At 46.0% G+C, this 12,272-nt stretch overlaps 1 protein-coding gene across 1 annotated transcript in view; it reads left to right on the forward strand.

Annotated features, from left to right (window-relative positions):
• PRKCB (protein kinase C beta) overlaps window positions 1-12,272 on the forward strand; it is a 221,911-nt gene that overhangs the window by 126,939 nt on the left and 82,700 nt on the right. The window contains exon 8 of the mRNA XM_065919292.1: window positions 3,735-3,881. Within this exon, the coding sequence (XP_065775364.1) occupies window positions 3,735-3,881 (147 nt within the window). The remainder of the gene's footprint in view (window positions 1-3,734; window positions 3,882-12,272) is intronic.

The raw sequence follows: 12,272 nt of genomic DNA on the forward strand, positions 1-12,272 counted from the left end.
CAGTATTGTAGTGGTTTTTGTCATACATTGACATGAATCAGCCATAGATTTACATGTGTTCCCCATCCTGAACCCCCCTCCCACCTCCCTCCCCATCCCATCCCTCTGGGTCATCCCAGTGCACCAGCCCCGAGCACTTGTCTCATGCATGCAACCTGGGCTGGCCTCAGTTTTAAAATGTGTTTGCTGCTTGATGGAGGACCTTGCTAAGCACGAGGTGCCTGGGAGTTCCAAGGGACACAGGACAGGATTCTTGTCCTCCAACGATCACAAGCCCAAATGTGTCTAGGATCTGGGCAGATAACAATAAGGGGAGGAGAGCTTTGTTTGAGACAGCAGGGCTGGTGGCGAAAGCGGTAAATGAGATAAACTGGAGCCCGTATGTCCCATCTATAGGCACTGTGCCTTAGGGATGGGCCCAGTGTTGCCAGATCTTCTTTAGAAGAAGCAGGGATTTGGGTTTTTAATAGGACATCTGCACCCCACTCCAGTACTCTTGCCTGGAAAACCCCATGGACAGAGGAGTCTGGTAGGCTGCAGTTCATGAGGTCGCTAAGAGTCGGACGCGACTGAGTGACTTCACTTTCACTTTTCACCTTCATGCATTGGAGAAGGAAATGGCAACCCACTCCAGTGTTCTTGCCTGGAGAATCCCAGGGATGGGGGAGCCTGGTGGGCTGCCGTCTATGGGGTCACACAGAGTCAGACACGACTGAAGTGACTTAGCAGCAGCAGCAGCCAGCAGCTCCTAATTTTTAACAGATGTCAAGCAATTTAAATATTAGTGTGGACCAGGCCAACAGGCTATTAGACTTCTGATCTAGCATCTAGAGGCTAAGATAACATTCTTAGTTCAGGCTCTGATCACAAAAAAGTCATAGACTGAGTGGCTTAAGCAACATTTATTTCTCATAGTTCTGGAGGCTGGAGAGTTTGGGATCAAGGTGCCGGCAGAATTGTTGTCTGGTGAGGTTCTGCTTCCTGGTTTATAGCCATCTGCTCACTGTGTCCTCACATGTGAGGGCAAAACTCTCCAGGGTCTCTTTAATCAGGGCACTAATCCCATCCATGAGGGCTCCACCCTCATGACCTAATCCCCTCCCACAGGCCCCACCTCCTAACACCATCACCTTTAAGGGTTAGGATGTCAACATATGTCAGCTTTGGGGAGGACACAGACATCCTTCTACAGCATAAGACCACTTTACCTAAGAGGAAAGTCACACAAGCAAATTGAGATGGGGTGTGGAATTCAGAACAGAGAAGGTTGCTTGCAGGACTGAGGAATGAAGCTGTTTCCCGCTTGCTGCTCCTTGAAGAACAGGGGGAAAAAATTTCCTCTAAGCAATCATAGGGAGAAATGGGAAAGTGAGCATGCCTTACTCCTTCCCCTTCAGGGGGTGTGCTGGGCCCTCCAGGTGGAGGGAAGCAAATCTCACGGCTGAAACAGGGACTGGGGACCAGGCATGGTCAGGACATGGATCTTCATGGGCTGGAGATTGGAGTGTGTGAATCAGGTGGGCCCTGAGTCAGGGTTCAGAGACATAGTAATAAAGCAAGGGGATGGTGGGGCGGGAGGGAGTTAGTGGGGCAGGAGGGAGGGAGGGGAGGTGTTTGGATCAGGACAGCCTGGGAAAATCTCTGGGAGCTGGAGGGTGAGGATTTGGGATGACGGGAGGATATGACCTCCAAAAGCAATGTGGCTTCTGTTCTAGACTATTTTCTTTCTTTTTTAAAAAGTTTAAAAAAAATTTTTTAATGTGGACCATTTTAAAAGTCTTTATTGAGTTTGCTACAAATCATTTCTGTTTTTGGTTTTGGTTTTTTGGCCCCAAGGCCTGTGGGATCTTAGCTACCTGACTAGGGATCGAACCCACACTCCCTGCCTTGAAAGGCAAAGTCTTAACCACTGAACCACCAGGGAGGTCCCTACACTTTTCTTGTTTGCAGTTTCCCTGGCGATCTGCTTTTAACTACCTCCTCCATGCCTTAACCCTCAAATCCATCTCCAGTTCTTACGTCATTTCTTAACCCGAAACCCACATGATACAATGGCCCACTGGGTATTTATTTTCACTGGGTTGTCCCAGAGACACCTAAATCTCGACAGATCTTTATTAAAAAATAACTGGACCAAGAATCCTCTCGATTACCTTGCTAGTAGCCAAAATGCCAAGACAAGATATATGCCTGTAAACAAGAGAAGGGATGAACTTAAATAGTGAATGTTACTCAGCAGTACAAAAGCAAACCACTGATTCGTGCATGCAGCGAACAACATGAGTGAATTTCAAGACCATTATGATGAGTGTGAGAAGCCAGGTGCGAAAAACTACACACCCCATGGAGGAAAACTTAACACTCTCACAGTACATCCAAAGCCAAGCGTGTGGGTTTTCCATCCCAAGAAATTCTCCAGTTCTCTATGGACACCAACTAGGTGTTCTACAATTTAATTCAGTTTGGACACTAGCTACTCAGAGTCAGCACAAACCTCATAGGTTAAGGGCTCAGTCCTACAGGACATCCCCCCTGCAACTTTAGACTCCAATTATAAATATGCTGGTCTATTGTCCCCTGATTTCATGGAATTTGTTGCCATTCGGAGGCATCATTTTGCTACTCACAACAGCAAGCCTCTCCCTGATTGCACTGAGGACCAACATGGGCCTCATCCATCCACGCTTCCAACAAGATATTTAGCTAGAAACTTTGCTGGTTGTCTGGGATATTGTGGAATATAAGACATACTCCCTGCCCCGGAAGGTTTCCGGTCTGTTGGGAAATCAAGTGAACAGACAGTTACCTGCAGCATAAATGGAAAGTGAGGTGGATGAAGGGAGCAGATAGGGACATCTTATCCAGAGAATCCAGGAAGACTTCCCTGAGGAAGTGAGAACGTGGAGCAGGGGATAACCAGGTTGGTGAAGGGGAGACAATAGTCATCCACACAGGGGCAACTGTAAGTGTAAAGGCCGTGAGGCAGGAGGGCCCTGGGACTCAAGGATGCGAAAGGACAATGAAGCTGGGTTGTAGGGAAGAAGGACCCAAGAAGTGAAGAGACTGGAAAAGCGGGTAGAGCCTGATCAGACTGGGTCATCTGGGCCCGTGAAAGCCCCGAGGATCTTAAAAATGATGGGTCACTACTGAAGCATTTTAAGCTTGGTTGACTTGGTTGAGTGTGAAGAAGCGGAAGTCACAGTGTGTGTGTGTTAGCCACTCAGTCGTGTCCAACTCCTTGCGACCCCATGGACTGTAGCCCGCCAGGCTCCTCTGTCTTTGGAATTCTCCAGGCCAGAAGACTGAAGTGCCGATCCAGGAATCAAACCCGAGTGTCCTGCATTGCAGGCACATTCTTAACTATCTGAGCCACCACAGAGGCCATGAAAGTCACAGCTGCTGCATGTAAAGCCCAGTGTGGAGGGAGCCAGGGTGGGTTGTCTAGGTGAGGGATAGTGACAGGTGGAGATGGAAGGGAGAAGGAATTCTCGAGACAGCTGGGAGGAAGCAATGACTGTTTCTGGTGGTGGATGAGACATGAGGGATAAAAGAAAAATGGAGATGCCAAGTCTGGCCTTCACATTTTGAGTTTGCACTGTGGATATGGGCCATGCTTTTCACCAAGTCAGGGCATAAATTGCAGGATCCACAGCTTGCCTCCGTGCTGGAGTTTGCACACTTAACACAAGCATCCTCAAGCTCTGATGGTATTTTCTGTGTGCTTCTCCTTCCAGAGAGCCAAGATCGGCCCTGGGCCCAAGACCCCTGAAGAAAAGACGACCAACACCATCTCCAAATTTGACAACAACGGCAACAGGGACCGGATGAAACTGACCGACTTTAACTTCCTGATGGTGCTGGGAAAAGGCAGCTTTGGCAAGGTACAGTGTGGCTGGGTGGAGGCACCTGCTGCATAAGGAAGCAGCTAACAAGGCAGGCACATTTGCTGTTCATATGGGGCTTATGTTCCAGTGAGGGAGAGAGTGAAAAGTAAATAGAGCTACACTCCAGTTGGTAACCAGTACTGTGAAGGAAATAAATGGAGTGCTGTGTCACAGGCAGATAAAGAAGGGACCCACTCATGGGACAAATTGAGAGAGTGTCTTTGACATAAATACACTACCATGTATAAAATAGACAGCTGGTGGTCCCCAGTGCACAGGGAACTCAGCTCTGTGCTCTGTGATGACCTAGAGGGGTGGGATCGGGGGGCGGGAGGGAAGCTCAAGAGGGAGGGCTTTTATATGTACTTACAGCTGATTCACGTTGTTGTATAGCAGAAAGTAGCATATCACTGTAAAGCAATTATACTCTGATTAAAAAGTACATTTTAAAAAAAGAAAGGACCTACTCAGACTGAGAAAGTGACGTAGAATCTGAGACCTGAAGGATGAGACTTAACCAGCCATCCGTTCAGAGACCTAGGAAAGATTGTTTGTGGCAGAGAGAATGGCAAGTGCAAAGGCCCTGAGGCAGGGAAGGGCTAGGCACATTCTCGGCACTGTCGGAAGGTGCTGGGGCAAAACGCCATGAGCTGGGGGAGGTTGTGGGATGTGAGGTTGCAGAGGTGGGAGGGGCCGGATCTTGCAGAGCCTCAAGAGTGGTGACGAGGAGTTTGGATTTGATTCACAGTGCAGTGGGGAGCCATTGAGAATCTTAAGCAGAGAAGTAGCATGATCAGATTCGGTTTTGGAGAAGATCACTCTTGCGGCTGAGAATGGAAGTGGTTCTTTTCAAACAGCTGCATGTTGAAGGATGTCCCTGGGACTCATAGAGTGAGTCTGGATGCTTTTATAGACACCAGGAGATGCTGTTTTACTGAAGTTGAGATTGCGTTATAAGTATTCCTGACTTGTTTAGTGTTGTTTTGAGTCCTTTAATCCCTGTGTGTGCCACCAACACGTCTCACATCAATCTCATTCCTTGAACTCAGGTGTGCAAAAAATATCAAATTTCTTCCCCATCTCTATAGCTTAAGTCAGAAATCTGGGAATTATCCTCTACTCCTCCTTGGCCCCCGTCTTACCCCAGGTCTGCATAATAATGAGTCTAGATAGGTCCTCCTACAAAGTATATCATGAATTTACTGAATTCTCTCCATCTTCACTAATTCAGTCCTGATCTATACCATACATTACCGCCTGGACCACTGCAGATGTTCCCAACTGGTTACCCTGCTTCCACTCTGGTGACCTGTAATTAATCTGAGTCCATGCAGCGGCCATAGTTATTTTTAAAAACTTTACATTAGGTCAAATCACTCCGCTGCTTGAAATCCTCCAGTGGCTTCATAAACAGGATACATTATATCCTGTGTCCTTGGCTTACATCGCTCTTTAAACTCTGATCCTTGTTCTCTGTTTGACGCCTTCTTTTCCTTTCCTTCTCCCCATCACCCACTGTGCTTGGGCCACATGGAGGTTCTTTGAAACGTACAAAGCTCCTTCCTCTCTCAGCGCTTCTGTGATGCTGTTCCCTTCTTTTATTCTTTGCAGAACTGGCTCTTTCTGGTAATTTCCATCGCTACTTAGATGTCACCTCTTCTGAGAAGCCTTCCCTGACCACCGCTCAAAGAGCCATGCACTTGTTCTCCTTTATATTTAACTCTCCCAGCACCCACCACCAACTGATACTTCCCTTGCCTGTCTGTTAATTTGTCTCCTCATGCTAAGATCTGAGCTCCAGAAGAACCAGGAGCTGTGTCGTATTCACCACCCTACTTCCAGTGCTTGTGGGTTGAATTCGTTCAGGACCTAGACTGAATGCATGAATTTTCTCGAAGGGCCACAAGGTCCGTCCTGATACTGCGGTGGAGCAAGAAATCTGAACTGGTAGCCCAAAGGTGGAAGAGCCTTGACAGGGGGTGGGAATAGAGAGTAGGAGCCCAGAATAAGATTGCTGAGCAGCCTGGAGGTCTGAGAAGCTAGAGAATCAGCAGTGGTGAGAGTAGAGGTCCATGCCCCTGTGTGCTTTTTGCCAGCAGCTCTGAGCGGCCTGAGGGTGGAGGCGGAGTAGCGTCAATAGATGGTGGATTTGAGCTAAGGATGGGGATTAGCCCTAGAAGATCACGGCAATAAGGCAGTCGGGGTCTCAGGGGAGAGGGACGTCCACTGCAGATCCTACAAGAGCCTGTTCTAGCAGGTGCTCGGGAAAACTGTACTGAATAAATGAGTAACAGTGGCATCTGGACCGGAGGAAGTCGTAGCAGGAAGAGGTTTATCCCCTTGGTGTGGGAAAGACGCCTGGAGGCCTAGGGATGAGAAACAAGGGGATGAGGCCAGTTTTTTTTGTTTTTTTTTAAAGAGAAAGGGGTTAGATTCTAAAACCCTGATTCTTGCTCTTTTGTAGATATTCTGCTCTTTCTTTCTGGAAGCTTTCTAGTTTTAGTTTTTAAGATTTATTTATTTGGTGGCACTGAGTCTTCGCTGCGGCCTGTGCTGTGTTTAGTCACTTAGCATGTCCGACTCTTTGCGACCCCATGGACTGTAGCCTGCCAGGCTCCTCTGTCCATGGGGATTCTCCAGGCAAGAACACTGGAGTGGGTCGCCATGCCCTTCTCCAGGGGCATAAGGGGTCTTTACTGCGGCATTCGAACACTTAGTTGCAGGATGCAGGGTCTATTTCCCTGATCAGGGATTGCACCTGGGTCCCCTGCATTGGGAGCACGGAATCTTAGTCACTGGACCACAAGGGAAGTCTCAAGGCTAAGAGATTTTAAAATGCTAGAAAGACTTGGGGCATTTGGATTTCAAAGATGGGGTGGTTTCCATGATGACAAGGAAGAAGGTGGCCTACATGAAGAAGAGGTTCTAATAAACTGAGGCTGTCAGGCAGTTTTAAAAATTAAATTATATATTTAATAAGCAATATATTCACATGGTTCATAATTAAAAGGATATTGGAAGGATAAACACTGAGAAGTCTTGCTCCCACCCAGGTTCACATCTTTCTGTGCCCCCTCCTTGCCACTGCCCCTCCATATACAAGCTGGTCTGTTGATTTAATTTGCATCTTTCCAGTGTTCTCCCTGCTCATTTAGCAAATATAAATATGCATGTTTATTCTTGTCCTTGTTGTCTGAAAAGCTAGCAGACTGCACACTCAATTCTTCACCTTTTGGATCACTCAACAAATTGGAGAGATTTTTCTTGGACCGTGCTGGGTCTTCATTGCTGTGTGGGCTTTTCTCTAGGTGCGGCGAGGAGGGGCTACTCTCTGGTTGCGGTGGGCAGGCTTCTCCTTGGGGTGGATTCTCTTGTTGTGGAGCACTGGGCTCTAGGGCGCTTGGGCTTCAGTCATTGCAGCTCCCAGGCTCTAGAACCCAGGCACAGTAGTTGTGGAGCTCGGGCTTAATTGCTCCTCAGCATATAGGATCTTCCCGGACCAGGGATCGAACCTATGTCGGATTGGTAGGTGGATTCTTTACCACTGAGCCACCAGGGAAGCCCTGATTGGAAAGTTTTTGCCTGAGGAGTGGAAATTCTGGAGGATATTGCGAAAAGGACTAGGTTTGTGGCGGGGGGGGCGTGTAGAGAAATTGGAGAGCAGATCCTTGGGGAACAGTGAGGGAATTAGAGAGAATAAATCATGTGTTTCCATGGAAACGGTTATAATAATTGAGAGTTCTGTTCCAGTCTGGGATGTGGCATCAAATGAATCACGGAGGAAAACAACAATGTGTCATGAAAGCAACTAGGATAACAAAAACCTCTGCCATCCTTTAAAACATAGAGCAATCCTGGGCAGCTCGCGTTTTGCCAACCACGGTTTTAAATGAATGTGGTTTTATACTTGAACGTCTACTTTTTACCGTTTTGTAGTCTTGTAGGCTGTATACATCAAACCCCGTACGTGGAAGAACACAGCAGCAGTAATGCTCCCCCTTCCGAAGATGAAAGACGTGGACCTTGGGGTAATCTGTTCACGCCTCCCCTCTCCCAGGCCCATAGTGTCGGATATGGCTCAGGAAAACCTGCTCTTCAGCACGGCCCTGATCTGTGGAGCGACTCGGGAGTGACACAAGCGTTTTGCTAAGACCTGTGAAAATGAAGCAAGGGACAGAGCGAGCGTGAAGGCCGTTGAGTTCCAAATGAGTAAACCCTGTTTCAAAAACTTGAAAAAGAGGCACAGTTGGGAGAGTTAGTTTGCTTTCCTGGCCCTGAGAGAGTGTTTCCCGGGAGGGTCATCGTACTAGGGCAGGGCATCTCAGCTTCTCTGCCTTCCTTGGAGACTGATGCCCTCTAGAACTCTTGTTGGAGAGCATTTGCATGTGTTATTCTTTTGCTGTTTAATGTTGATTTTTATAGTTTGCTCCTTTGTTCTATTTATTATGATTTCTTTTTTTATATGTTTGCTTATCTGTTGGGCTGTGTCGAGTCTCAGCTGTGGCATGTGGCATGTGGCATCTTCACTGCGGCGCACAGACTCTGTAGTTGAGGCACGTGGGCTCTGGAGCATGAGGGCTCCGTAGTTGCGGCACGTGGACTTTGTTGCTTCTCAGCACGTGGGATCTTAGTTTCCCCGACGAGGCATCGAACCCTTGTCCCCTGCGTTGCAAGATGTATTCTTAACCACTGGACCACCAAGGAAAGTCCCTTTCATGATTTCTTGAATCTTTGATTTCTGCTTTGCCCACCTTTACACTTTACAAGAATTTAACCCCTGTGGTTGTCGAGTGAGTTCTGTGGTTAAAATGGTGCACCAAATATGTAAATTGGACAGATAGGCACTGTCCAGACCAATTATACAAGTGAAATTTGTAAAGTGAACAGAGAAAGTCCCCAATAAGGTATGTGTGTGTGTGTGGTCTGTGTGAGCTCAGTTGCTTAGTCATGCCCGACTCTTTATGACCCTGTGGACTGTAGCCTGCCAGGCTCCTCTGTCCATGGGAGTCTCCAGGCAAAAATACTGGAGTGGCATGCCATTTCCTCCTCCCAGGAATCTTCCCAACCCAGAATCAAGCCTGCATCTCCTGCAGTTCTTGCATTGCAGGCAGATTCTTTACCACTGAGCCACTTGGAAAGACCTGATAAGGTATATACACAGTGCAAATACTACTATTTACATTACAAACTTGATTCCCCTAATTCTGAAGTACTACCGTGATAAATGGACTTCCCAGGTGGTGCTGGTGGTAAAGAACCCACCTGCCAATGCTGGAGACATAAGAGACATGGGTTCAATCCTTGGGTCAGAAAGATCCCCTGGAGGAAGGCATGGCAACTCCCTCCAATATTCTTACCTGGAGAATCCCAGGGACAGAGGAGCCTGGATGGCTACAGTCCAGACGATCTTGCAGTCGGACATGATTGAAGCAGCTTAGCATGCATGCACGCACGCGGGCACCGTGATGAATATCCGTTGAATATTTAATTAATGCTAATATCACTTGCCTTCTGACACTTCCGATGTACTTGTGGTAGTGATTTGTCTGATCCAGATCTTTTTTGAAAATTATGCTGGAGAGTTTGAGTGAGGGTTTTCTTATTATGTCCTTATACTTGTGGACTGTTGCTCATGAAAGGTACTGGCCAACTGGGGGCTTGGGGGTGTAGAGAGGGCAGGTACATGTCATGGTGGACATATAGGTAGCATAAAAAAGCTCAAATCCAGTAGCACAAAAGATCTATCGCAGGAAGTGATCAGAAATAGAAAAAAATGAAAATAGCCCAAGTGTTCGTCAGTAGTATGAAAGTTAAACATATAATGGTGTATCCATGATACTTTCAAAAGAATATGGCCTTTCTGTCTTTCATATTGCTATTTGTCATTGTGGACAGACATCCATGACATAGTATCAAGTAAAAATAGAAGCCAATGACAGAACGCTATGATTAGTAGTGGGAGATAAACTGTACACAGAATCATTTTATTTAGGTAATATATTCAGAGCCCGTACTCTCACTGAACTTCCCCCCAACATTTTATTAGGAAAAAATTTTAAAAATACAGAAAAGTTAAAAGAATTATACAGTGAGCATCCATAATACCCGATACCTAGATTCTACATTTAGCATTTGATTATATATGCTTTTTTGTTTTTTAAATATTTATTTACTTGTTTGCCTGCATTTGGCCTTAAGTTGCATCTTGCAAGATCTTTCATTGCGGCTCTTGGGGAGGCTAGTTATGGCTCTGGGGCCTGGTGGCTCTGCTGCATGTGGGATCTTAGTTTCCTGACCAGGGATCGAACCTGCATCCCCTGCTTTGGAAGGCAGATTCTTAACCACTGGACCACCCGGGAAGTCCCTGACTGTGTATATGCTTGATCACATGTCCCTCCTTCTTTTTGTCTCTACATCAACCTATCTTTAATGCATTTCAAGCCAAAATGCAGACATCAGTACACTTGACCCCTGAACTCTTCAGCACGCACCTCATTTCACCAGAATTCAGTATTTGTTTTTGATCATTTTAAGGTAAAATGTGCATACAACAAAATGCATGAAGTATTGTGTCATTCTGTGAATTTTGAAAAATGCATGCTTAAAAACCTAATGAGAGTATAAACATTAATCGAAACATATCACACTAACAGATGTAAAGTACAGATGATGTTTACTGTACACTGGGAGAGCCTGAGGGAGTGGGCTGGGCTCTGGCTGCAGTCAGGGAAGGCTTCCTGGAGAAGGAGGCTCTTGAGCTTTATCTAAAGGATGAGCTAAGTTAACTGTGCCGAAGGGAGGGAGTAAGTGGAAAATCTCAGAGTGTCTCTTCTGGGAATTCCCTGGTGGTCGAGTGGTTAAGACTCCATACTTCCAATGCAGGGTCTGCGGTTTCAATCCCTGGTTGGGGAACTAAGATCTCATGTGTGGCATGACTAAAAATGAAAAAAAAAAAAAAAAGGTTTCTTCCTGACCCCACTGCAGACCAGGCCTATTTGATCTGTGTGGCAGCCAAGCGCATAAACTAGGTAGGGTGGGTTCAGTTGTCATAGCCAACAGAATCCCTAAATCTGTACTGATTCAGACACAATAGAAGTTCAGTGTTCATTCATGCAAAGTCCGAGATGGGTGTTTCTGGCCTTGCCCACGCTCTCCATATGGTGATTAAGTGACCCAGGTTCCTTCTGTCTTACACGGCTCCGTCAGTCCCTACAGCCTTGTTTTTGTCTGTACTCAGAGAGCAGAGGGGGAAAGAGTGCACAGAGGAGGCACAAGCTGCTTCTTAAAAGCCTTGGTGTGGATGTGGTACCCGTCACTTCTGCCTACTCGCTATTACAGAGAATTCAGTCACGTGCCTCAGAGCAAGGGATGCTGGGAGAGCAGTTTTGGTGGAAGGATAGTGGCCTCAGCCATACTCCCTACTTTTCAGCCTGATTGGAATTTTTCTTGGTGACAGGAAAGACCTTCTGACTTTAACCTTTAGAACTCCCCATTTTTCATTCCCCACAAACAAAAAACATTAAGCCTCTCTTGATGACATTTCCTTGTGTTCACATCATGGAACATGCCAGGTGTTACTGCTGCTTTTCCTGAAGCATAGCATAAGCCAGGAATAAATCAAGTAGGAAGAAGTCAACAGCTTATGAGATGAAAATGAAAAGTGGAAAGTCTTTGGAAAAGCAGGTATTACTTTTATCTCTTCAAAAAGCCCCATTCAAGTCTTTTGCTTTAAATGCATCGAAGATGATCAAAAATAAAAAGCCAAGAAGTGAGAGGCAAAACCATGACGCTTCTTCTGATGTTTGACTTTCCTCGAGTAATGACCAAGAGGCTGATGATATTAAGTGCCTGGATGTCACTGAGGCAGCTGTTGAGGGTTAACCCAGTGGCCCTCGGAGACTCAGTATTTGTGTACCACTCTCCAAGGTGGTACACGCCATCACACATAGCTCAAGATTCAGACTGTATAACAGGGTTGAGTATAGCCTTGGCCAATTTCCCAGCCATTAGCTATTCATGCACCTGTAATTTTTTTTAACATGTATGTACTTCCTTTATATTATCTTAAATATTTTTTTTTCTTTAAATGATTTAGTTGACTTCCTTCTCTTCTTCTTAGCATTGCCCTAAGTGATAATGTATGTGAAATCACAGGCTTGATCTAGCAGTTACATATTTGTTTTAATATATCTTAGGAGAACTTATTAAAAGAAAAGTAATTTTGTCCTTTTATTGCTGATGGCACAAATACCACGTTTTACAAAAAGAAAACTGTCTTAAAGGTCTTTCACTCACATGACAATTTGGTACTTCAGTTACCATTGTATTCTTAAGAACATGAAGTTTTTTGTTGCATTTTTGTTTATATCCAGAAGGTACCAAAAGTCT

The sequence above is a fragment of the Muntiacus reevesi genome, chromosome 2 (assembly GCF_963930625.1).
Source record: "Muntiacus reevesi chromosome 2, mMunRee1.1, whole genome shotgun sequence".
NCBI classification, from domain to species: Eukaryota; Metazoa; Chordata; class Mammalia; order Artiodactyla; family Cervidae; genus Muntiacus; species Muntiacus reevesi.